The sequence below is a fragment of the Thermobia domestica genome, chromosome 18 (assembly GCF_964235325.1).
Source record: "Thermobia domestica chromosome 18, izTheDome1.hap1.1, whole genome shotgun sequence".
NCBI lineage: Eukaryota > Metazoa > Arthropoda > Insecta > Zygentoma > Lepismatidae > Thermobia > Thermobia domestica.
Window position 1 is genome coordinate 62929198 of NC_137471.1, and position 24449 is coordinate 62953646.

The 24449-nt window shown below is 35.9% G+C and overlaps 3 protein-coding genes across 3 annotated transcripts in view; 2 read left to right on the forward strand and 1 right to left on the reverse strand.

Moving 5' to 3' along the window:
* Window positions 1-24449, forward strand: part of LOC145675799 (dipeptidase 1-like) — a 993427-nt gene that overhangs the window by 123795 nt on the left and 845183 nt on the right. The gene's annotated exons all lie outside the window — the stretch shown is intronic.
* LOC145675112 (zinc finger MYM-type protein 1-like) lies at window positions 19796-20986 on the forward strand. The gene has a single exon (XM_081745482.1). It carries the CDS (start codon window positions 19796-19798, stop codon window positions 20984-20986), a length of 1191 nt encoding a protein of 396 aa, XP_081601608.1.
* Window positions 21994-24449, reverse strand: part of LOC145675113 (uncharacterized) — a 3750-nt gene continuing 1294 nt past the window's right edge. Inside the window, exon 2 of the mRNA XM_081745483.1 lies at window positions 21994-22000. Coding sequence (XP_081601609.1) covers window positions 21994-22000 — 7 coding nt within the window. The remainder of the gene's footprint in view (window positions 22001-24449) is intronic.

Consider the following 24449-nt stretch of genomic DNA (forward strand, 5'->3'; position numbering starts at 1 on the left):
CTTCGTGCGGTTTGCATGTTGGAATTTTGTGAATACCTGGATTTATTAAAGTATTTCTTTCTACTATATTTGTCCGTAGCTTCAGTACATAAGCCTTTATAATTAGATTACCAACATATTTGGTAGTTACGCATAAAACAACACCGAAGGTTCTACATTTGTGTTAATTCAACACACGGGCTGTGTGTCATTTCACCATCTGTTTGTTATATTTTAACACAATCGCGTTAACACATGGGCATGTCGTTGAAATAATAAAACGATTTTTTTTTTTTTTTTACAGTGTAGGTTATTTACAAAATATAAACTAATACATAGCTACTACTTGTCTACTTCGTTTGAAGTATTTATATGAAGATCTACAATAGCTCTTAATATATCTATATTCTGTGTTAATACATCTATTCAAAATACATCTATATTATGTAAGTTTTATACTTGTATGAGTTAACTACTTTTTAATCAAACCGATATTGGCCAACATACACAGTAAAAACCGGTTGTGTTTGTCAACTCCATTTGATCACAAGACAGTGGTTCCAGGGTGACTACCACTGTGCGATGTTAATACAACATACACCCCGCGGTGTTGGCGTTTAACACAAGGGTGTGTTACGTTTCTAACACACATATGGTGTTGCGTCAAATTTGGGTCTGTTTTAGTATTTTCGGGTTGATTCAACACCATGTCAGGGATGGTAGTGTGGGGAAAAGTGTTGAGTATTATTCTCTGACGGTGTTGCATCAACACGAAGGAAGTAACACAATGTGTAGTGTGTTCATTATTTTGTGTTAATATTACACCATGTCAAGTATCAATATAACACAGTCCTCTGTAATTCAACATCCTCTGTGTTAGAAAAAGCTCAGACCACCAGATTAACACCGTTTTTGGTGTTAGTTCGACTCTACTTCTGTGCTACTACGACACTTATTTCGGTTTCGTCAAGTGTTTCCGAAGCGCCCTTTTCTGAAATGCTCTAAAAATATTAAGAGGACGAGGAAGGAAACAAATTCTAATTTTAAAATAAGAATAGTAAACTACAGAACCCTTATTTAGAAAACCTTCATAAAATTTTTTATGTTCTCTCCAACATTTATTGTGATATATTTCTTGATAGTGCGAAAAACAACCTTCACGTCTTGTTCAAGGGTTATAGTTACCTCTGAATTATATCCCTATAATATGATTTCTTCTTAATCGTGTTTCTACTTGTTTTCCTCCATTTTTGAAACACAGTTCCCGGTTTCACTAGTGAGCTCTAATACAGTGTAGAAGTGACACAGTAATACGGTGTTCTTTCTCGCTGTTGGTATATTTCTTGAGAAACATTATGTAAAACAGTTGAGAACACATAGCGCGGTTTACATATTGAAATTTTGTGAATACCTGAATTCGCTTAAGTATTTCTTTCTACTGTGTTTGTCTGTAGCTTCAGTACATAAACCTTTATAATTAAATTCCCAACATACTCGGCAATCACGCAGAAACAACACCGGAGATTCTGTATTGTGTAAATTCAGCACATAGGCTGTGTGTCATTTTAACTACCGGCATTTGTCACATAACTCCAAATGGAGAGTTAGTTCTTCTAACTATCTGTTTGTGTTATATTTTAACACAATCGCGTTAACACGTAGGCATGTCCTTGAAATAACACAACGATTTTTTGCAGTGTAGGCAGTTTTCACCATAATAATATTGGTTTGAGAGAAAAAGGACAATAAGCTATATAGGACATTAGGAAATATATCTTGATTAATATGGTAAAATGTATAGTGTTGCTCACGAGGTGAGAGGTATACTTTCCAACAGGCGCGCATCCAGAAATTTTAGTTGAGGAGTGTCCAAGCTTAGGAGAGCTCCAATATTACAAGCAAGTATGCATATGTAGTATTGAAGGGGTATTATTCTGAACCCGAAAATACGATAAGTAATTGTAAAATACTCCTACCTATATTTTCAGAATAAAAATGATTCAATTAGATTGTTTTTATAAGAGAAAGACTACAGATGAAATGTAAAGTCAAATTTTAGTGGTACACTCATGTCGAAAATGATTGTCGCATATCTATAACTGTTTTCTTGTAAAAATGTAATTTGATAATGACTTTACAGGATACTTTTAATATTGATACTATGTGTATAATCAGGAAATGTATAATTGTGGTAAATTTCATGGAAAAAGAATTATAAATACGAAAATTTGAATGAGTAAAAGAAAATGTTGCTAAATGGACAAGAAAGTATTATTTTTGTTTTATTGTTCTTATTTACTGTTCTTTTGACCTGAAATTTGCCACATACATTTCTTTGCCGATTATACATATACTAACATTATAAGAAATACCGAACGTATTCGTTATCAAATTATATTCCTACAACAACATATTTATAGACATGCGACAATAATTTTGGACATGAGTGTACATCAATCATTTTTCTGTTAAACAATTATAGTTTTGTTGAGAAAATGTGCAAATGTATGTTGCATAAGGAAGTTTTGGGTAGAGTCCGGACTGTCTGGATTCCCCGTAATTGTGCTCCTGCTTCTAAATTCGAGGGGAGACGAGAAAAATGACAGATGTCTCATTTTTCGGGACGAGAAGATAAATTTCTCGAATCTCGTTAGCAAATATTACCTAGGTAATTCACCCAAGTTTTTGAACTCAAACACTGTTTTAGAGTTACATAAGTCATATGTAAATTGATAATGCGATTGTATGAACAGAACAAAGAGCATTTATCATAGTTTAAATATACGCAAACCATTAAACAATATACTTCAATAATAAACATGGTTTAAATGTTATTATATCAAACCCTTTGTGACGTAGAAAGATTCTCATAACTTCTAGACGAAACTAAGAATCAATAGGACATAAAATTTTGTTCATAAATATACAAAACGAGACGAGAAAATCTTTCCGAGAATGAAGACAAGGCTTCTAAAAAAAACTTTACGAGACGAGACGAAAGAAACTTTATTTCTAGTTTCGTTTCGTGGGCAACACCAAAGACTTAATGATGAATATGATAATTGCTACATAATTTATCATATGTATCATGAATATGATAATTGCTACATAATTTATCATATGTATGACGAATATGATAATTGCTACATAATTTATCATATGTATGACGAATATGATAATTGCTACATAATTTATCATATGTATGACGAATATGATAATTGCTACATAATTTATCATATGTATGACGAATATGATAATTGCTACATAATTTATCATATGTATGACGAATATGATAATTGCTACATAATTTATCATATGTATGACGAATATGATAATTGCTACATAATTTATCATATGTATGACGAACATGATAATTGCTACATAATTTATCATATGTATGATGAATATGGTAATTGCTACATAATTTATCATGACTGTAAGTGTACTCTCCTAAGATATAAATGTGGTTACTCCCACTGAAGAGAAAACAAACATAAAAGAGAAAATTTGCTTTGTCATTGTTTACTGGATGTTATTTCAACAGACCCTCGTACATTTAATTCTTGATAATATATCATCCTCTTAAATATACTCCAGATTTAATTAGCTACGTTGGATTCATTCCCGAGTTACTTAAGCTGACATCTCCTTGCCGACAAATTATATTTTTGTCTGTGAACTCTACTCTTTCTACAAAATTAGCTTCTGTTCTTTTTTTCGTTTTTTTTTTTAATCAAAATAACTTCTAATGTTCCCACAACAAAAACACAGCTAATTTTTGTAGACGTGAAGGGAAGATTAAACAAATGCTGCATTTTTCTTTCTTTTCTTCTTCTGGAAATCTTGTTGGAAACCCTTTTATGAAATGTTTGCTTGCTAGTTCACATTAAAATAGAATTTTACAGTTCAGATGTCAGAATAATTCTTCTAAGATTTAATTTAAAGAATGTATTTTCTTTTTCAACTTTTGAACGATGATGAAATTGGAGAATGTCTTGTAATTATAGGAAATAATGAAAGTTTGACGTTCAGTGGATTTATACCTTTTGTAACTCGTATATGTCGAAATTGCTTTTCTTGGTAGCTGTCCTTCTGTTTTTCTTTGTATGTATCATTGCTATTTCCTGGTATTCGTCTTTCTGTTTTTTTTTCTTGTATGCAAAGAAAGTTTTCCTTTTTCGTATGTATCTTTTTGTTTTCCTCTGTATCTGTCCTTATTTGCAGAAATCCAGAAATCATATTGTTCAACATATTCAGGCCAAATTTTAAAATTAAAGCTTGTATAGTTTTTTTTTTTTTTTTTTTGAATTACTCTGCATTTTCTCTCTTCCGAAAAAAAAAAAATAGTAGTTTTCTGGAGGAAGTAAAACGAAAATTTTAGTTTCTTCCCCTCCAAAAGTGCGCTAAAGATATTGTTCAGAAATGTGTATCATATTAATAATGTTATAGTAGCCCTATCGCATTATGAAGGCCATGACCTTTTCCTCGGATGACTTTCTCCAAAAACGACTTTAAATATTATGTAGTTTATATTCCATAAAGGAATATTTCATGAATAGCTCTACATTATACCATAACTTATTTTCCTGTAAAATATAAATAAGTTACTGGTAGAGGTAATTTGTTCAAATAAATTTTTCGATAGCCCGTTGAACGATTTTGTCAAATTTTACAAAGAAAAGTAGCCGTGTTATAGGACACACGTGAAGGAATTTGATCTTTTTTTCTTTTTGATATAGCTAAACTTAACTCCTTAAGAAGCTAAGCTTAGTCATAAATATAGCATTTTACCACAAATTAAATTAAGTATATTTAAAGATAACATACAGGGTGTTTATAAAAGAACTCCGGGGTTTTAAAAAATCATATCTTATTAACGATAAAAGACAGCAAAATTTAGTTAATTTCTCTGAAACGACTAGCTCAAAAAGTTTTAACCATACTAATTGGAAATGTTTTTATGAACAGGTGGCAGCGCTGCGGAGCGTTGACCTTGAGACGACATAGCGGCTGCTGTAGTCAATGAATCAGTGCCGTGCCGTGTGGATTGTTGCGCTTCGCGCTATGGTGACGCCACAACAAAAGGCTCAATGTGTTATTTGGCTCATAGAAACTAAGTCTGTTGTTACCGTACAAAGAAACTTTCGACGTAGCTATGGCGTTGACCCGCCTACGGACAAAACCATTCGTCAATGGTTAACTGCATTCAGGGAAACAGGAAGTGTTTTAAAGCAAAAGTCGCCGGGTAGGCCGTCCCCCCAGACATGCTGGCCAGGACATCGCAAGAGATAGAGTATCGTTAGGATGTGTGCCGCGCCACTCACGGGGCTCATATTGAACTTACAAACATGTAAATGTAAGCTTTCCAATCATGTATAACACATGTATGTACGTTTTTTTACTTATTTTGCCTCAAAACCCATGGCGAGGCTCATATTGAACTTTATTAAATTGTTAAAAACAAAACTTGAAAATGTAAGCTTTCCAATCATGTATAACACATGTATGTACGTTTTTTTTACTTAATTAAAATATTTTGCCTCAAAACCCCGGAGTTCTTTTATAGACACACTGTATTTAGACAGAGAAAATGTTTATGTTTCTAAAGTTGTCGAGTAACAAATCATTTAGTTTCATATTAGCGTTGGTCTTGTACCGGACAGATTAGTATTTTCTATACTGAGCATTATACTAACTCGCTAATCTCAAAAACACTGCAGATAGCCTATCAAACAAGAATAATGTAAATCATTATGCCCATAGGAATAGATGAGAAACCGTATATTGTGATCAAGTGGATGTCCAAGAACTACTTTTTGGATCTCCATCTACAAAGTCGATCCCTAACTATCGATCCTCGACATCCTGTCCAAAATGAATGGTGGTCCATCAAGTAGATCAAGAAAGATATATAAACGGACGGACAGACAAGAATAAATACATAAAACTTTTTTTTTGGAAAAATCAAACTACTCCTTAGTAAATCATATCTAAACTGGTTGTGAGTTATTCATTATTACTGTCAATAAAGGACACCGTAGAAAAAGCATTGAATTTCTTCGTCTCTCCGATTTAGGTGATTTTTTGGAAATGTTGTAGCTTAGTACCGTCCGGTCAATTGTTTATATAAGGCCAGCAAACTATGACCAACCCTATGATCTCCAGAGGTCACCAAAAGTCACACGGTTACATAGACTATCCTCATTTGCCGAACCTAGTATAATACACAACTATTTTTTGTATGCCAAGTTTGAACCAGTTCTACCAACACCCGTTGTGTGACCTTTGGTGACCTCTGGAGGGAACAGGATTGGTCATAGGGAGTTGATCACATATAAATTTCCCAGGAAGTCCTAAGCTACAACATTTCCAAAGATCTCCCACATATGACACACGAGTAAATGTATTACTGTTTGTACGGTATGACCATTGGTGACCTCTGGAGGTCACAAGGTTGATCATAGAGAGTTTCTCATATAAACAATTGACCAGAGGGTTCTCAGCTACAACATATCCAAAAAGCACCGAAATCGGACAAACAAGAAAATGCAATGTTTTTTGTACGGAGTGACCTTGGTGCCCTCAGGAGGTCATAAGGTTGGTTATAGAGAGTAGCCCATATAAACAATTGACCGGGAGTTACTCAGCTATAACATATCCAAAAATCAACCAAATCGGATAGACGAGGAAATGCAATGCTTTTTGTGCGGTATCCTTTAGCAATGGGAAATTCTAAACATACAATTTTAAAATGTAAGATCTATTATAAAAGCGCTAGTGTGTTGTATAGCCACGAAGGAACTCTTTGAGGGCGGCGTTCTCTTCTCAACGGGAGATTACTGATTCATACCGCTTACATACACTGTGAATTCATAGGGATACACAGATGTTCACATTTTAAGAAGAAAGATAGGCATCTAATCTCAAAATTCTTTTTTGTATTGTGTTCTGCTTAGGAGATTGCCAACTAGATGGTAAGGTAAAATATGGTTGCAATAAAAATAGTTAAGAAAGACTGATTGAGCCAAAGTTTACACCCAGTAATTATTATTTTTTAATTACTTCTTTTAATTACTACAGAATATAGGTTGGGAATATATTTGTAACAACCTTATTAAAATATTGCATACAGATTGTTATCAAAATAATGGAAATACCATCCTTGGAAATAATGGAAGAAAACGATATTTGCCTGTTTAATATGGCGTGAAATTACCGTTAATCTGCAGAAGAGCTTTGATTTGTCGTAGAATGGACGCGTGTAATTCACAAACGGTTCCAGAGAAATAATCCACAAATCCCAGTTCCGTTAATATCTATTCCCAGGTTTAATTTCGGAATATTTGATGGCAGTCATCTTCAATATACGGCGCCCCTTTTACTGAGGTGCTCCTTCTTCGTCAACTACTACTTTGCGCCGATGTTGTCTTCGCACAAGTTCTATAGCTGTCATCACTTTGGAAACTGTTCCTCGTGACTAGGCCCGTAGCCAGCCCGAAAATGTAGGTGGGGCCCGGTGGAAGTTAGCGGGGCCCGATTCAAAAATATTATAGTTCATTACCATATTACAGTTCATTTCCAAGCCTAGCGTGAAAATTTTAAAAGGGGGCCAGTAAAAATTTAGGGGGCCCGGCCCCCCTAGACCCCCTGGATAGGGCCTGCTCGTGACACTTAGTGTTACCCAGTAGACGAAATATTTCTCGTCTCGTGTTCGATTGTCATCTTGAAAGTGAAACGAGAATCACATCTTAGAATTCGAGACGGGACGAGAAACACCGCAATTGTTGTCTCGATTTTTGAAAAGAGGATCGAGACGATAATAGAAATTTTCCGAGTTTCGTGGGAAGCATTAGTTTACCCAAGCCGTAGGCTTCAAACACTGTTTTTTTTTTTTTTTTTTACATGATTCACAGTATAAAAACTACAAATTGATAAAATGGCTGTATGTACAGAATGTAAAGCATTTATCAACGTTTAACGCTGCGCAAGTCACTATATATATTGTATACTCCAACAATAAATTTAGTTTAAATGCTCTTATATAACACTCTTCGTCAACCTCTCGTGATACGGAAGAATTCTAATATTTCTAAATTATATTATGACAAAAATCAGGTCATAAATTTAGTAAATGAATTTGCAAAACGAGACGAGAAAAGAAATTTCGGAAAATTTAGACGAGAAGGAGAAAGAATTCTTCGGGAAATAAGGCGAGACTAGACTTCTGCAAAATTTACGAGAACGAGACAAGGAAACTACTTTTCTTCTTTCTTCCTGTTTTGATGACACTCCTAACACACTAGCTACTGCTAGACCTGCACTCATTTTCAGTGCATCCTTAATTAGGAACCTTTGAAACTCAGAGCGTTCTTCCCCTTTACTTTACTACTATATGCTTGCTTAAATAAAAGAGTGTTTAAGCGTTTAAGCGCTGCATCAACATCCTCAATCTTACACATGAAATGAAATGAAATCTTTAGTTTTACGTGTGGGGGGAACTTGTCGGGGAAGGCGAGAAGACGTCATCCCCCCACTTCCAGAAAATATTTGTGACGTCCCCTCACTTTCAAAAAAAGTTACAATGGGTAAAGATAGGCATAGGGGACGGTGTGACGTCAAGCGTCCCCCTACCTTTTCATATCCACTTTTACCCCTGCTTAAACAGACAGTGACGTAGTACATACTGACCCCTGAATGACCGGACGCATTGTTACCAGCGATCAAACGCTGCACCAACATCCTGAATCTTACACTTGAAATGAAATGAAATCTTTAGTTTTACATCCGAAGCTAGGCTAAAGAAGACAGTGATGATGACAAATAAACATAATTGTGGAATGAATAGTGAGAGGAAACGGCAGAACACCGAGGAAAGCCACGAACACGGTGTTTGTTCACCACAAAGCCTACTTGGTGCGAGCTGGGATCGAACTAGGGACTCCACGTACCACAGATGAACGCTCTACCACTATGTCCCCTGTGCCCCTTACGCATGCTCGTATGACAAACTACTGGTCTTTCAATTCTTTATAAAAGTATAATTAATACCAATATGATATACCCATATTTTGAACACACACACAAAAAAATTTTTTTCGAAGTTCCAACTTTCACAAGCTAGGCGAATGGAATTTCAAACTTGAAGGAACAGTGACCCTTCATGGCCTAGTGACTAAAACATCTGATTTCAGTGGATGAAGTATTTAATTCCTGATTGAGTCACTTGTGTCAGACCTGAGTACTAGTTAGAATCTCATTCGAAACATTAGATACTGTCCCATATATTCTCAGTACCAAAAGGGGGGGCATTAAGCTTGAATCATTAACCAACTATTAGCAACAACAATTACATTACTAATAGAGACACACGATGGCAAATGGTACAGCGCTATCTCTGAAAACAGCGCATGGTAGACCACATTATCTCTAGGGTTTCCTCCTACATACTCATCCCACCAATTCTTTTATAATAAGCGCATCCATTAACAATCTGTTTCGATTAGAATTGAGGGACATTAAATTTAAAATCCTATTTTTCAACAACAATTAACAATAATCCATTACCTATATTGTATTACGTTTAAATCATTTAGTATTTACCGTAATTGCTGTCATAAAATTTATATTTTTCCTTATGCTAGAAAATACATTATTTAATCCCATTTTACTTTACTTTTCCGTTCATATGTAGTATAGGTAGGTAGGTTATATATAACATCAAGAGAGAGTGTGTGTGTGAGAGAGAGAGCTGTTGTCAACACAGTATATTCAACATGATTAATAGCATGATTGTGTGGATTCATGTACAAATATATATAAAAAAAGAAAAGTTGAAAGCGGTGTACAGAGGACGTGTGTGGGGTAGTAGTGGAGGGAGAAGTAGCGGTTTTGGAGTGTACAAACTCCTACTGCTAATGAAAACGTATGGTCATTAGTTAAATGGAACAAATGCATACACATACACAGCGAGTGTCAATCCTGAGGAATATGAGTGTCTCTTTCCCTTTTCTCCCTTTGTTATACAATGGTTGGATAAACACAATAGAAATACTGCATTATAACAAATATGTATTGTGTACAGAAGGAGAAAACTTCTGTTGTTTTCATGAAAGAATTTGTCATGTGTAACATTCTGTGGGCTTTGGTCTGACATTTTCTCTACCTGTCATGTATGTGTGTGTTTATTTAAAACTTATGTTATTCGTTAGAACTATGCATTTGTCTATCTCGGAACGACAATCCCATAGTTTTGTTTAAACAAGTGAATTTCTTTTCGTATTCTGAAACAAAAGCAGATTGATGATTTATTGCATGGAATGTAACGTCCGTTTCAGCACCGAGCCTATATGAGACGTGGATCTATAGCTTAAAAAGCCTGATATACTAAAAATAATACAACCTGACATACCAAAATTTTACCATTTTTCTTTTGCTTGTTTTTCATAAGTGAAAGTAGATAATGAAATGTAATTAACCATAATCATAGATCATGTTATTCTGCAACAGAAAATATGAACCTGAAGAATTTTCAGTGTTGCCATCCAAAGAAATTGCAGTGTTGCCAGAATAATATTTTTTCCATAATCTAAATTAAGGCAGCGACTAGAGGAACGAACGCAAACTGCATTTGATTACGTATCATGTTGTCTTGGAAACTCGTGAATTACTTTTTAAATAATAGTTACATTTAGTTTGTAATAAGCAAAATAATTTTAACATACAGATATTAAAACTAAGTAACAATGTTATTTAAAAGTAATTTACAGGAATCCAAAACATGATACGTAACCAAATACAGTTGATATCGTTTCTCTAATTGCTGCCTAAACTTAGATATTAGGGGAAATGCTATTCTAGCAACACTGTAATTTGTATGGATGACAACACTGAAAATTCTTCAGGTTCATATTTTCTATTATAGAATAACATGATCTATGATTGTGGTAGGTTGCATTTCATTATCTCCTTTCACTTATGAAAAACAATTAAAAGACAAATAGTAAATTTTGTATTATTTTTAGTATGTCAGGCTCTTAATGTGGAATGCAAAACCATATGAGCTCCCATTGAGAATTGAAATCGACTCTCCTCCACCAAAGAAAGATGCATGCGCAAACCATATAACCAAGAAGGAGCTCGGAAATTATACAGAGTTTCAAATTATAAGATTTCTGAAGAGATGAAACTTATTTTCCCCTTTTTTCGGACACTTCATCTATATCAAAAGTTTTCTACTCCCTATAGAAACTAGTATTGAAACCGGAAATTTCTTCTACTTCCGGTTCGATAAAAGAATAAGAGCTCAGAAAATTATTTTTTCATGAGATACTGAATCCACATCAAAAACCCATCCCTTGCTACCTCTTAAATATAAGGTTCTCGTTCTTCAGAAGTAGGTAATAATAATAATAAAATAATAATAATAATAATAATAATAATAATAATAATAATAATAATAATAATAATAATAATAATAATGGAACATTTTCTTACGCATGCAGAATCACTATTAAAAATTAGATAAACTTTATTTTTATAGGATAAATTGTCTAGTGTACACAAACCTCAATTATATTTTCACCACAATACTTGAAATAAAGCACCCAATTAGTACACATGCAAAGACAAACAAAGAACTTGAAAAACCAAGACGACGGTTAAATCATGGTATCAAAAGTATCAGGTACCAGAGTATTAAGGCCTGGAACGCTCTACCACTAAGTGTCAGAGAACCACAAACTTTTAAGCAAATTTAAAACAAAACATATGAAAGAGTATTTAAAATTGTGATACTACCATGTTCTGATCTGTTCTGTTTTCTGCCATGACCATGTAAACAGCTGAGTTCAATTGTATTCGCGAATTGTGCATCGAACCTTGCCAGGAAAGATCCACACTCGTGAATCCCTCGTCACAATTACAAGTAGCTTGACCTTTCAAGGTGTAAGGTCCTTTACAGTTTATGTACTCATTCCGTGTTCACGAGGCCGTTTAATTTCCATGTGTGTGCACTCAATGACTCCTATACCGAACGGAAAATTGTATTCTACTACTGGCGTCATGTATTTATTACTACCTGGTGTTCAGCAGGAGTTGATGGAAATTTTATTCACAAGAGGACAGCCCTTACGATTTTCTCTGGAACTTTTAAAAATGTGACAGACACAGGACTTTGGTCCACACCTATGTCCCGTATGTCCCCCCCAAACTATGCTTTGAAAACCTTGATCACTTAAATATCTAAATAAATAAATAAATAAAATCCTTTCTCTGTTCTCTGGACTCTAGTTTCGTTTGATTTGCCTAGGAAATAATTACTTAACCACTTCGCGTTTTCTTCATCGAAGCAATACAGAGCTCTACAGTCCACTTCGAAAGCGTTTTTGCAATCCTTGTATATTTTTTATTGTTGTTATAAATTGCCATGCACCCATTGTTATTGTAATGTCTTCACAAAATGTCTTTTCTGCATGGCTTGAGTTAGCAAACAAGGTGACTAAAGATTTTTGGAGAAAGTACTGTGAAGTGTGTGAGAGAGATTTCAGTTTTATTCATACGAAATTAGAGCTATCTTAGTGTTGACTCTTTGTTTAGACGCTGAGTGGCCTCTCGAAGAGGTTGCTCATATTTATCATCTTTATTCATGCTAAAAGGGGTAAACTTTCCAAAATTGTTGTAAACTCACTTTGCTCAACTTTATTCATAAAACCCATGACATATCTTGATGAACACCATAGTGCACAAGTGTTGACCAAATTATTGGTTTCAATAAGACAGAAGGGGACATGTTTTTTGATAATCTTACAGAAATCGTGGTAAAATATAATGTTCAACCGCATTGTATATATATATATATATATCGACGAGTGCGATTTTTCTATGCTGCCAAATAGCGTTTGAAGAGTGATTTGTAAATGTTATTTCCAGAAAAAGACACCTCCTTACCTGTAATGTGTTGCGTGAGAGCAAGTGGTGATTTCATATCTTCTGCAATAATCTTTTCACGAAAGAGAGAAAAACTAATAAATAGTTTCTCCTAAATCTGTAACACTACTGTTATATTCTTAACAGTGATTTGTTTTTCCTACGGGTAAGACACTTCTAGAAACATATCTTAAGTTTCTAAAACCAATCCCGACCTTTTAATCCCGGACAGTTATGCAGCTCATATTTCTCTGGATTTTGTTAGGAAAACCTCATCCATGTGATAAGCCCCTTCCCCCCCACATAGCAACCACAAGATACAATCATGTTCAAACTCTTGAAAACGCTCTTCTCTAAACTTTGCGAACAATGGCTTACTAAATCATTCAGGTAAAGAAATTATACAGTTCCAGTTCTGCGGTGTTTGGTGCAGCTTACTCAAAAATTTACAGTGTTTGAGGAGGCTTTAAATGGTTTCAAATCGTACAGAAATTTCCCACTAAATACATTAGATACATATTTAATGACGAAGACTTTATTCGTCTGAAATTGTTGTTCAAGCGACTCCTGCAAGGAACCAAGCTAATAAACGAAAAAACAAAATGGTAGAATATCTTTCGCACACTAATATAAATTCCGGTTGTCGTTGATCTCCAGTGACAACTGTATTGTAACTGTCTCAAGAGAAGAAGCTGTTACTTAAAACATGGATGCTCATTCGTTATCTTCAGCGTCAAGCACAAATAAAACTAAAGAAATATCAGCCGTAATTGTAATTGAGAGCATTGGTGATCGGTCTTATTTATAAAATGTCACATTCACAGAGCAAATCAAAAAAAAAGAAAATTGGTTTCGAAAATCTCTTTTACAAATATCTTCGGTATGTACTGATATTTAAGCATTTTGTACCCAACAATCATCATATTGCGGTACGGTGGCTCAGTAGTGGGCAACCCATCTCTGGAGCGTGGGATCGCTGGATCACTCCCCCGGTCAAGTATGTTTGTAGTGGACAACATTGTATACGTGGGTTTTCTCGTGATACTCCCGTTTCCTCCCACTTTCTCAGTCCGTCAATTCTTTCATCATCATTCATTTGCCTTAATCATCGTCTCCGTTGGCCTAAAGAACATAATCGTTGTACATTCAACTGAAATATTTCGTTTTGATGTCATTTCCAACAATCATCATATACTTTCCACACATCATATTTATTATATCAAATAACAAATAAATAAAGATCATTCGTGTCAATATCAGATATCACTACTTTTCCATCCATCCTTACATTTAATCCGTTTCCTTAAAATTAAGAAAAAAAAATCGGAAAGAAAGCCAAAACGTATGAAATGCTTATGAACACACTAAATAAGAAAAAGGTGAATACCACTCGATAAGAAAAAAAAAAATGAAAGGATCAAAGAAGACTTCATTACGGAAGATTTTTTTTTCTCTTAAATCTGTACAAGGTTCAACTACTGTTGCGAGTGGAATATACATGTTCAGGATGTAACGGAAAATATGTCGATTCATCAGAGGAAGACTGGATCTAGTGCGATTCATGCAAACGATGTTCAGGGCCGGATTTCCCAATAGGCCCGGTAGGCCCGGGCCTATGGGCGCAAACTCCCAGGGGGCGCACGGCTGAGCGAAAAAAAAAATAAAAAATATCTAGAAATAAAAATAAATAGCCATAACTTAACATATTTTTTGAATTGATTTAAAAAATCAGGCTAATAAAGCATTCTGATTTTGAGGTTATTGGAACAAATAATTGTTGGTAGAGTTCACCAATCTTTTGTTAATACATTAACGTTATTTTGTTAAGCCCAGAACGAAGTAAATTCATCAGAAAACTTGCAATGATAAAATTGCATCGTGGAGTGGTATTTAAGCAATTAACACATAGGCCTGATGTAATTTTTTAATAAATGTTTTTAGGAAAGTAACTTTAACCAGACTGGGGGGCGGAAAAAAATTATTGGGCCTAGGGGCGCCAAAATGCTAAATCCGGCCCTGACGATGGTGGCATAAAAATTGAACAGCGTATGAAGGAGAACAATATTAATGTGACTTCTAGCTATAGTCTTTTTTTTTTTTTAATTTTGTACTTTTCAAAATAGTGGAAACTTCCTTGTTTCACTTTAACATCTTTTTAATAAGACGATATGCTTTATAATTTGTGACTTTGCTTGGAACACATTGAAAAATATTACTACATATGAAAAATTTAAATTTTTTCACCTCTTTACACAATATTCACATGTTTCATAGTCTTTATTATTATGGTACTCATTAGAAATATTATTCAAATAACAATGGTTCGATTCCCGGTAGGAACTCATGTGGTTTGGATTCCATTTTAATCAGTAGGCCTCGCACAGCCTCGCTGCTGAAAGGGACGTTGAAATCAACTCAACTCAAATAGCTATGGTATTATTATTATTATGCGATGTGAGATTTCTATTTCTTATCTTTTATACATATACACAAGAAAAATATTTATCTGTTCTGTTCCTTTAATATTTTGAAGTTCTTACAGATATTCGAATGATGATGAAAAAACTCAAAAGTTGGTCGCATTGCAGCATGTTATCTGTTAAGCCTGATATTGTCTGTAATTACCTTGTTATTGTTTGGAAGTGAGAACGAGTCAAAAGTATTTTAGTTTTTGCGACTGAACCGTAAGTATAATAATCTGTGTAATCGATATTTAAATGTTGGGATGCAGGGGTACTCTCGATTAAGCCTTTCTACTCTCATTTTTCCCAGGATACTTTGCGGTCGGTGACGTCACGTGGAGGTATCGCCAAGGATGTTATAAAATAGAGGATCTGCCCTTACCTGTGAAAGGTTATTCCGGGTAATTTTTTCTCCCTCCTATTTGTATACCCATACGTGCAGCATGTAACCATTGTAGAATATAAATCTGGAGCAACGACTTAAATAAAAATAAACGATAGACACACTACATATGAAGATCGCATTGTATTTAGAGCCAACATGTGGAAACGAGAGTAGCCCATCAGACGATCCAATGATAGTTTTTCTTCTTTCTTTTGGCTTCATTCAGTTAACCCCTTCAGTGCGTAATTTTCAGATGCGATCCGCTGTAAAAAGTGTAGGTTTTTTTTTTTTTTGAGAACTTTAAATGTTGATTCTAAATCTGTTTCAAAATCACTTACATCAGAATCACTAATTAATAACTCTTCCTCGATGTCAGCATCGTTGAAATACAGGGTGTCCGAGAAGTCCTTCCCTGATTACAGAAAGTGATAACTCAGGCTAGAAATAAGATAGAAATATGAAACTGGTGTTGAATTGTTTACAAACTATAAAAGTTTTGGTCACATCAGTACACTTCCACATGAGCACCCTTGGTAGCACGTAGCACATCTAGGCGATATTCAATTTCTTGGTCGACCAGACCTCGGAAGGTCAGCAACCGACCCTGTGTTCTTGAACTTCTCATACCAGGCTTTAATGCTCTTGACATCAGGAGTCCTTCCAAATGTTGTCTGGAACTGTCTCTGCACCGTGGTTGGTGATCGTGTCTCATGGTACCACACTGTGCCTTCTCCTGGTTGGTTGGCATGGCTTCTTGGGCTTCTTACTTACGTACAACAAACCTAAAACAAAAAAAAAAAAAAAATGAGACTTGGTAAAACAAAACAAACCTAACACAGACAAAAACTTTTATAGTTTGTAAACAATTCAACACCAGTTTCATATTTCTATCTTATTTCTAGCCTCAGTTATCAATTTCTGTAATCAGGGAAGGACTTCTCGGACACCCTGTATCGTTTTGAACCCATTACTGTGCTGTCTGCTCTCAAACAAAACAAAGAATGAAAACTGTATTTGACGAAGCCCAAACTCTATTTTAATTTCTTTCTGTTTCCTCTTCTTCTTTTAATTAAGCAACAATTGAAACCAGCTGAGCGCAAACTCTCTAAATATTGTCGGGATAACATTACTCATACTATGGGTAAGTATATATATGCCATACGCAATTCAAAATAGCCAAAGCAAAATGAAAGCGTATATATACGCCATCCGCACAGCAGGTGCGTTTTGAAGATACGAATTAACTCGCCATCCACACTGAAGGAGTTAATAGGATGAAGATAGATATGGGCAGATCGTCTAGTTTATAACATCCTTGGGTATCGCGAGGTAATGTTCAACAGAAAAAGTGAAATACTGCATACGCAATTACGCAAGTGGTATACTGTTTCAAGATGGGCAAAAATTACTCCACAAGACGTCACGGACAGGGAACCAATCAGAACGCTAAATGCGAATTGCCCCTGGGACTACTGGGGTATTTTATATACTTTGGTTGGGATGTTTCTAGAACTAGTGATGGTGGTTCGTGTTTCGTATTCACGGCTCGGAAAGCGGTGTAAAATTTCCTGAAAGTCTTTACGTTATGTTAGGTGAATTATAGTAGGTGTTCATGTCAATTTGTATCGGCATACGGCATACTGTATTTGTATCGGAATACTAATTGTATTCCGTAAATTACAAGATTTACGGAATACAATTAGTATTGATTTGCAATTAGTTGTTGTCATGTATGTTTGTTAACTAAGATATAAGTACTAACTATTAATATACCATAGTGTATATCCATTTCCAGAGTGTCACATTAAAAGGACAAATTCTGTTTAACCTTATGTGTATATCGGTTGTATAAGATGTTAAAAAGTAAAAATAAAAGATGTTGCATCAGTTTCTTGTTTCAATAAACAAATTGCAATATAAATACCTAAGTTGAGGGCCGCGGTGGCTCAGTGGTCGCCGTCCCCGCTGGTCTAGTGGCTAGCACGTGTCTCTTTGGTGCACGGGGTCCCGGGGTCGATTCCCGTTGGGAGAGCCTTTGTGATTTTAACTGTCCTCGATGTTTCTGTGTTCGTGTCCCTGTCGTTCTAGGTAATTGGAACAAAGTCAAGTTAACAACTAAAGCAAGCAAAATTAAGTAATAAGAAGTTCAAGTAAGTTACTGAGACACGTTCGGTGAGTCAGTTAACTTAAAAAAAGTGGTAGAGCGTTCACCTCTGGTACTTGGGGTCTCGGGTTCGATCCCTGCCCCTGCCAAGTGAACTTTGTGGTGGACAAACGCCGCGTGCGTGGGTTTTCTCGGGCTTCTCCCGTTTCCTCCCACTTCCTTCATTCCACCATTTCATTCATTACTCATAATCACAGTCTCCTTTAGCCTCACCGGCATAATCGTGGGACGTAAAACTCAAAGATTTCATTTCATTTTTTAAATACCTAAGTAACTGAATAAAATATATGAATGTCGATTTCTTACTGTGTGTGTTTTAACGGACTTTTGCCCCATTGCGATAGGGCTTCTTGTCCCCTATACAAAGGAAAAAATCCGGGTAATACTTTATAACGCTGATGAGGCTATTGTAGCATATGTGGAGACCCTATATCGTTGTGGTATATGTATTATCGGTGCCTTATTATGAAAAAGTTCAAACATGACATGTTGGCAATCAACAATGTACCAAATTACCCCCTCCCTCAAAATAAGGAACCAAGAATACAAATAGCACAAGGATATAGAATCTCCATACATGCAAAAATTAACTTTTGAAGTAAATCTTCGTACACGCATATACCCACTGTCGCTGACGCGCCTGCTCCCTACGGACGCAATCCTTTGCTACCTCTCGGGCCCCACTGCTGCGCTCATGAACTGACTCAGTTAGATAGCATTCGTGCTTTTGTTGCAGTTTTATTATACGGATAAACAGATTGTTAAATGTACAGAAGAGTTTGGCAAGACTTTAATTTGCCCATTTTGTCGAGAACAGAACCTAACTAATATCTGCTGTTCTTCTAACCCGTTTCTACTACTATTACTACTACTACTACTACTACTACTCACACTCCTATTATTACTACTACTTATACTTGTTTCGAGAATAGTACCCAACCAACCCTATAGGGCTTCTAACCAGGAGCGTCATTTAAAGGGGGAAGGAGGGGGCAATTGCCCCCCAAGAGTTTGAGGAATACATATACTTTAATGTATTGTCTACTAATATACTAATAAAAAACGTGAAAGTGTTATGTCGGTGGTGCTCTTGCCCCCCTCAAGCAAAGTCTGAAATGACGCCCCTACTTCTAACCCGTTCGTACTAATACATATACTTATGTCGAGAACAGAAGCAAAACAACTCCTTCGAGACTTCTAACCCGTTCCTACTACTACTACTACTACTACCAGGGGTGTAGCCAAGGGGGGGGGCACGGGGGGGCAAGGCCCCCAAACGAATTTTGTGCCCCCCCAAACGCAAAATTCTGATTGGAAGATATTTGTACCTGTCTCGTTGAAGAAAAGAATTTTTTGTTTCACAAAATTGTGTGCCGAGAAAGGTTACATTGAAATTCATCTAAGATCTTATATGTTGCGGTCACAACAATATTAATTCACAGAATTTTCGCTCATATTATTTAGAAAGTATATTTTGAGCGAAATGAAGAATCATAAATATTAAGAATACAGTGTAAATCCACCCCGATCGATATTTGAAGCTGGAATAACATAGAAACATCGTAGTATCTAGAATGGCACAACTAGCTACGTAACGAAGGTCTGTCTGGGAAGCATGAGGATTGAAACCATTGCACTCGCCGTCTTTTCCATTTGATCACCGTTTTCAACACAATCAAGTAAATTAGCAACCTTGGAAAATCTCAAATGTCGTTGTTAAAATATTTTAAGAGACAGACAGATATAACTAAACCTGCTGCAGCTGATGACTCCCATTTCATCGAGAAAAGGAAAGAAGATGAAAGAACTAAAGGAGAAGAAAATATTTCAGTGTCAAGTGAGGTGCCAAGTGACTTAAATAATAAGGTTCCTTCACAGCCAATGTTATCAGTGTTCCCAAAAGTTAAAACAGGTGGTAAAGAACGTTCTTTTTCAAGTAACTGGTACAATGGAAGAGAGTGGTTGGAATATTCAATTACTCGTGATGCAGCGTTTTGTTTTGCATGTAGAATTTTCAAACCAAGCTCGGACGATGCATTTACTTTGACTGGGTACAGGAACTGGAAACATGCATTAGAACGCAACAAGGGTTTTGCTAAGCACGCAGCATCAAAGAATCACCAAACTGCTGTGCTTGAATGGAAGGAGAAGAATCTGCGAGATGCTAGCAATTCTGGAGTTTCGACACTCTTGCAAGAGAAACAACTGGACAAGTACCGTTATTATTTGACTGGTATTTTTGACATTATCAAGTTCTTAACTACAAACGAATTGCCATTGCGCGGTAAAGACGACACGTCAAACAAAAACGATACTTTGTCATCAGCAATGAGCTGCGCAAGTGGTACTGATGTTGAGGAAGTTGTCCTATATGAAAACAGTGACAGTGAAGCATCAGGTATGTTTTTAAGACTCTTTGAATTTACTTGCAAGAGAGATCAAACTTTGCGTGAAATAAGTGGCATTATTCCTAAAAATGCAAAATACACGTCTCCCGAAATTCAAAACGAAGTGATTCAAATTGCAGCGGATTTAGTTCGGGAAGATATTGCTTCCAGGGTAAATTCTAGCGATTGTTCGTTTTTTACTCTGAAAGTCGACTGTACAAGGGACAAAAGTGGTGTAGAAAATCTTTCTGTAATCGTGCGGTATGTAATTCGAGGACAAGTATGTGAGAATCTTGTAGAGATGATGCAGATTAATGATCAGAGTGCAGCAGGAATAGTGAACGCAGTTCTTAGTGTATTGAAGAGTGCAGGTATCAACGAAAAAAACATTCTTAGTCAGTGCTACGACGGGGCAAATGTTATGTCAGGGAGGCATGGCGGTGTACAGAAATTACTACAAGACTCAGTTGGAAAAACTATTCCGTATGTTCACTGCTTTAACCATCAGTTGCACCTAGTTGTTATACATGCCCTTTGTACTGAAAACAGGATTCGACAGTTCTTTGAAGTATGCGACGCAATTTATAACTATGTTAGGAAACCTAGTATAATGACGAAGTATAAGGGTACAAAGCTCAAACGTTTGCTAGAACATCGATGGACTGGCCATTTAGCAACAACATAAGCTATTGTATCCAGTTACCAGGAACTGGTAGCGCTTTTCACAGCTATTGAAGAGGAAACTGATCTCGATGGAAGTCTCTCCATTGAGGCTTCAGGTCTATTACAGAAGATAAATAGACCCATGTTCAAGTTTCTGGCCTACTTTGTGAGGAAAATTCTGAAGACTGTGCAACCTGCTAATGTCATGCTGCAGTCTGAAGCAATTGATTTGTGCTCAGCAGTTGGTGTTATTCAATCCGTCGTCGAAGAAGTTTCTTTGTTACGCACTGAAGACAGTTTCAATGAGTTGCAAAATGAGATACGTCATGAATTTTCGGACGAGACAGACAATTGCCCTCCGCGAAAACGAATTTGCAAGACTAGCTCTTCACTACGCGACATGGTGGTGTACGAAAATACCCTAGATTATGGAAGAGAAAGGGACACAAGCCCAGATACTTATAAGAAGCTATACTTCCATGTAATTGATTGTGTAACCGGGGAGATTTCAGCTCGATTCAGTGAAAGAAATACGAATATTTTTACTTCTCTCAAGACATTAAGAGAAATAAATTCAGAAAATTTTCTTGACGTTAAGGAACTTACACCATTGTGTGAACTCATTACATATACTCCCGATACAGAGGAAATTGCAACTTGTAAGCGATTTTTATTGAAACAGTGTAGTGATTTACCTACCATAACCATTCACAGACTGACGGAAATGTTATACCCGTACAGAGAGGCTTTTCCAGGGGTGTATTCTTTGTATGCTGCTGGATTAACTTTTGGAGCCTCTACTGCATCGTGCAAAAATTCGTTTTCCACTCTTACTCGTGTATTGACACCCTATAGACGCTCGATGCTACATCGTCGTAAAGCAAACTTAGTACTTCTTTCGTTCGAAAGTAAAGTTTTTGAGGATATTTCTGTCGACAGGTTCTTGAAGAGGTTTTCTCAGAAGTCACGAAAACTCCCCCTATATTGAAAAACAAAAACTGCATCTGTTTGTTTTTGAACTTTAAAACATCATTTTCTGTAATGCAATTACGAATTTAATTCTGAATGTTCAGAATTCGTACCGTCGTTCCCTTTTCTTGTAACTACTTATATATGTATTTGTTGTGAGCTGATAGTAAATTCATATTCAAGACATTCAGTAGATTTTCCTCAAGTCCTATAAAAAGGTGTGATAAAAGCTTAATATTTAATGTGCCCTCATGGCCCATAACTTCGTTGTGTAAAGATATATCTTCATTTAAAATTCTAAAGACGAGTTTCATCTAAAATTGTTTATGTAAAAATATAACTGTTGACCATATGCACCCTTGTAGTCATGCAGAAGGGATTTTTTAATGCTATGCGTAAGCATGGGAATTGTCTACACTCTTGCCGTACTCGTGTCCTCCACCCTTGTTCTAGAGTATTCTCGCATAATATTTTCACTTGTACTTATTTATGCTGTTACAATTTTAACGGCGCAGCGTGTTTAGGGCTTTAGAAATTGTAGTTAATTTGCTGTAGAAGAGGTAAATTAAACATTTGTGTGAGTGATGGAATTTAGAACCATTTAGTCCTTGTAATTAAGAATATACGGCATTCTTCTACTCGAATTCGTAATGTTTCACATACGGTGGACCAGTTACCTATAGTACATCGTTGCTCTCTTCAGAGGTCACCTTTCTAATTGTCACAAATGAAATTAAGTTTTAATAACGTTCCCCAGCAACAACGGTTCTTACCTCTATGCGCCTTCAGTCTAGAAGTAACTGTGTTGGCCATTTTGCTTTTGCATTAACCGAACGTTTTAGTTCAAAATAAACACCTCCGAACATTTCGTGGTATGCTTAATTATAAATATCAATTGTCAAAGTTTCACACAAGACACAGTACAAGAAGCCATTATAGTCTACGTTGCTGTCTACATGTCTGCGCCGAAAATAGTCTACGAATAGTTTACATCAACATGTAGACGTGACTATCGATTTTTACGCATAGACGTAAAGGTTAGGTAAGGTTGAATTGTTTTGTAACCTGTATACAAGTGTAAATACACTTATCCTAACCAAATCTAACCTACACTAAATTACGCATTTTGTTCGAACATTTCATCTCGAATTGCTCCCTAACCATCTAACAAATACTCTTGTAATTAATGTTTGCAGTGGTGTTGGTGCCCTTGCCCTGTGCCGGAAACGTAAATTTTTACTGCAAACATTAAGTACAAGGACACATGTTAGATAATCCAAAATAAAGACTTATTTTGTGTATGAAATCTGAAATTGCTGCTCTGCCTTCTGAAATTTTTGTTCTTCGATTACTAGGAGTCTAAGATGCCCAGGAGACCTTTGTTTACTGGAAATTTTTATTTGAAGAACAACATATGGTATTTCTATAAAGCCCCCCCATGTGAATCTCAGGCCCCCCCACTTAAGTTGGTCTGGCTACACCACTGACTACTACTACTAGGAATCTTAGCACCAAGAAACGCAAACTTCACGGCAGAAGTCACACCAATCAATACAAGTTTCTGATGAGATACCAAGATTCCAGCAAGCATTATTGATACTTGATCGACTTACTGTACTGTTCAAGCATCAATAAGCCACTAGTCGTGTCACCACAAAATAATTGAGCTTTGCTCTACCAAAGAAAATACCATTGAAAATTGAAAAGGAAAACTCACAACGCTTTTTTCTCCTCGCATTTACAATGGTACGTATCTTCTGGCAACGAAACCCATTCCTTTCTTTTAAGAAAACAGCTTCCGTATAACGAGATTTACACAATTTCCCTAATGGAAGCACTCCATGATTTTGTAGTAATATCAGAGTACCATTTCCTTCTCTGTCTAATATTATTTCCACAAGCCTATATTCCCTAATGTCGCACAAGCTGGAATACACATAAGGATACCACCTGCAAGTTTCGATGCCAATTTACCACGCCTACTCTTCTCATTACATAGTTCTGGAATGTTCTTTTCTACTTAACACATTTCGTATTAATACTCGTACACTGATAATCTCGATCAGTGGCCACATACGCGTATACATATGACTAGCCACTTCAAGCACTGCATGTAATTACACTTTAAAAACGATTTTAATGAAATAAGGATCTCACACTTCACTACCATTTAATATTTAAAAATTCAACGAAAAGTAATCAATGCTTTATAATTTCCTGCATGAAGCAACGAACTACTTACCAGTTTAAGTGTTCCGCCACACTCCAGAAATACAACTTCCGCTATATGCACCCACTACAATGTAAACGATCAACATGGCATCCATCCGTCAAATTTTATTATGCAAGATCTTTTGTAATTTTTAAATTAAAGTTAAAGCTACTTATAGATAATTTGCAACCTTTGTTCAGCGATATTAAATTGACAACATATCTGCATAAAAATAAATCAGAAAGTTCACTCCTATCTACTCGGGAAGTATTACACCAGGCACGTAATATATTTCCAAAAATCC

What these genes read in the sequence shown, in the direction of transcription:
- LOC145675112 (XM_081745482.1), top strand. Translation starts at nt 19,796, where the DNA reads ATGTTATCAGTGTTCCCAAAAGTTAAAACAGGTGGTAAAGAACGTTCT.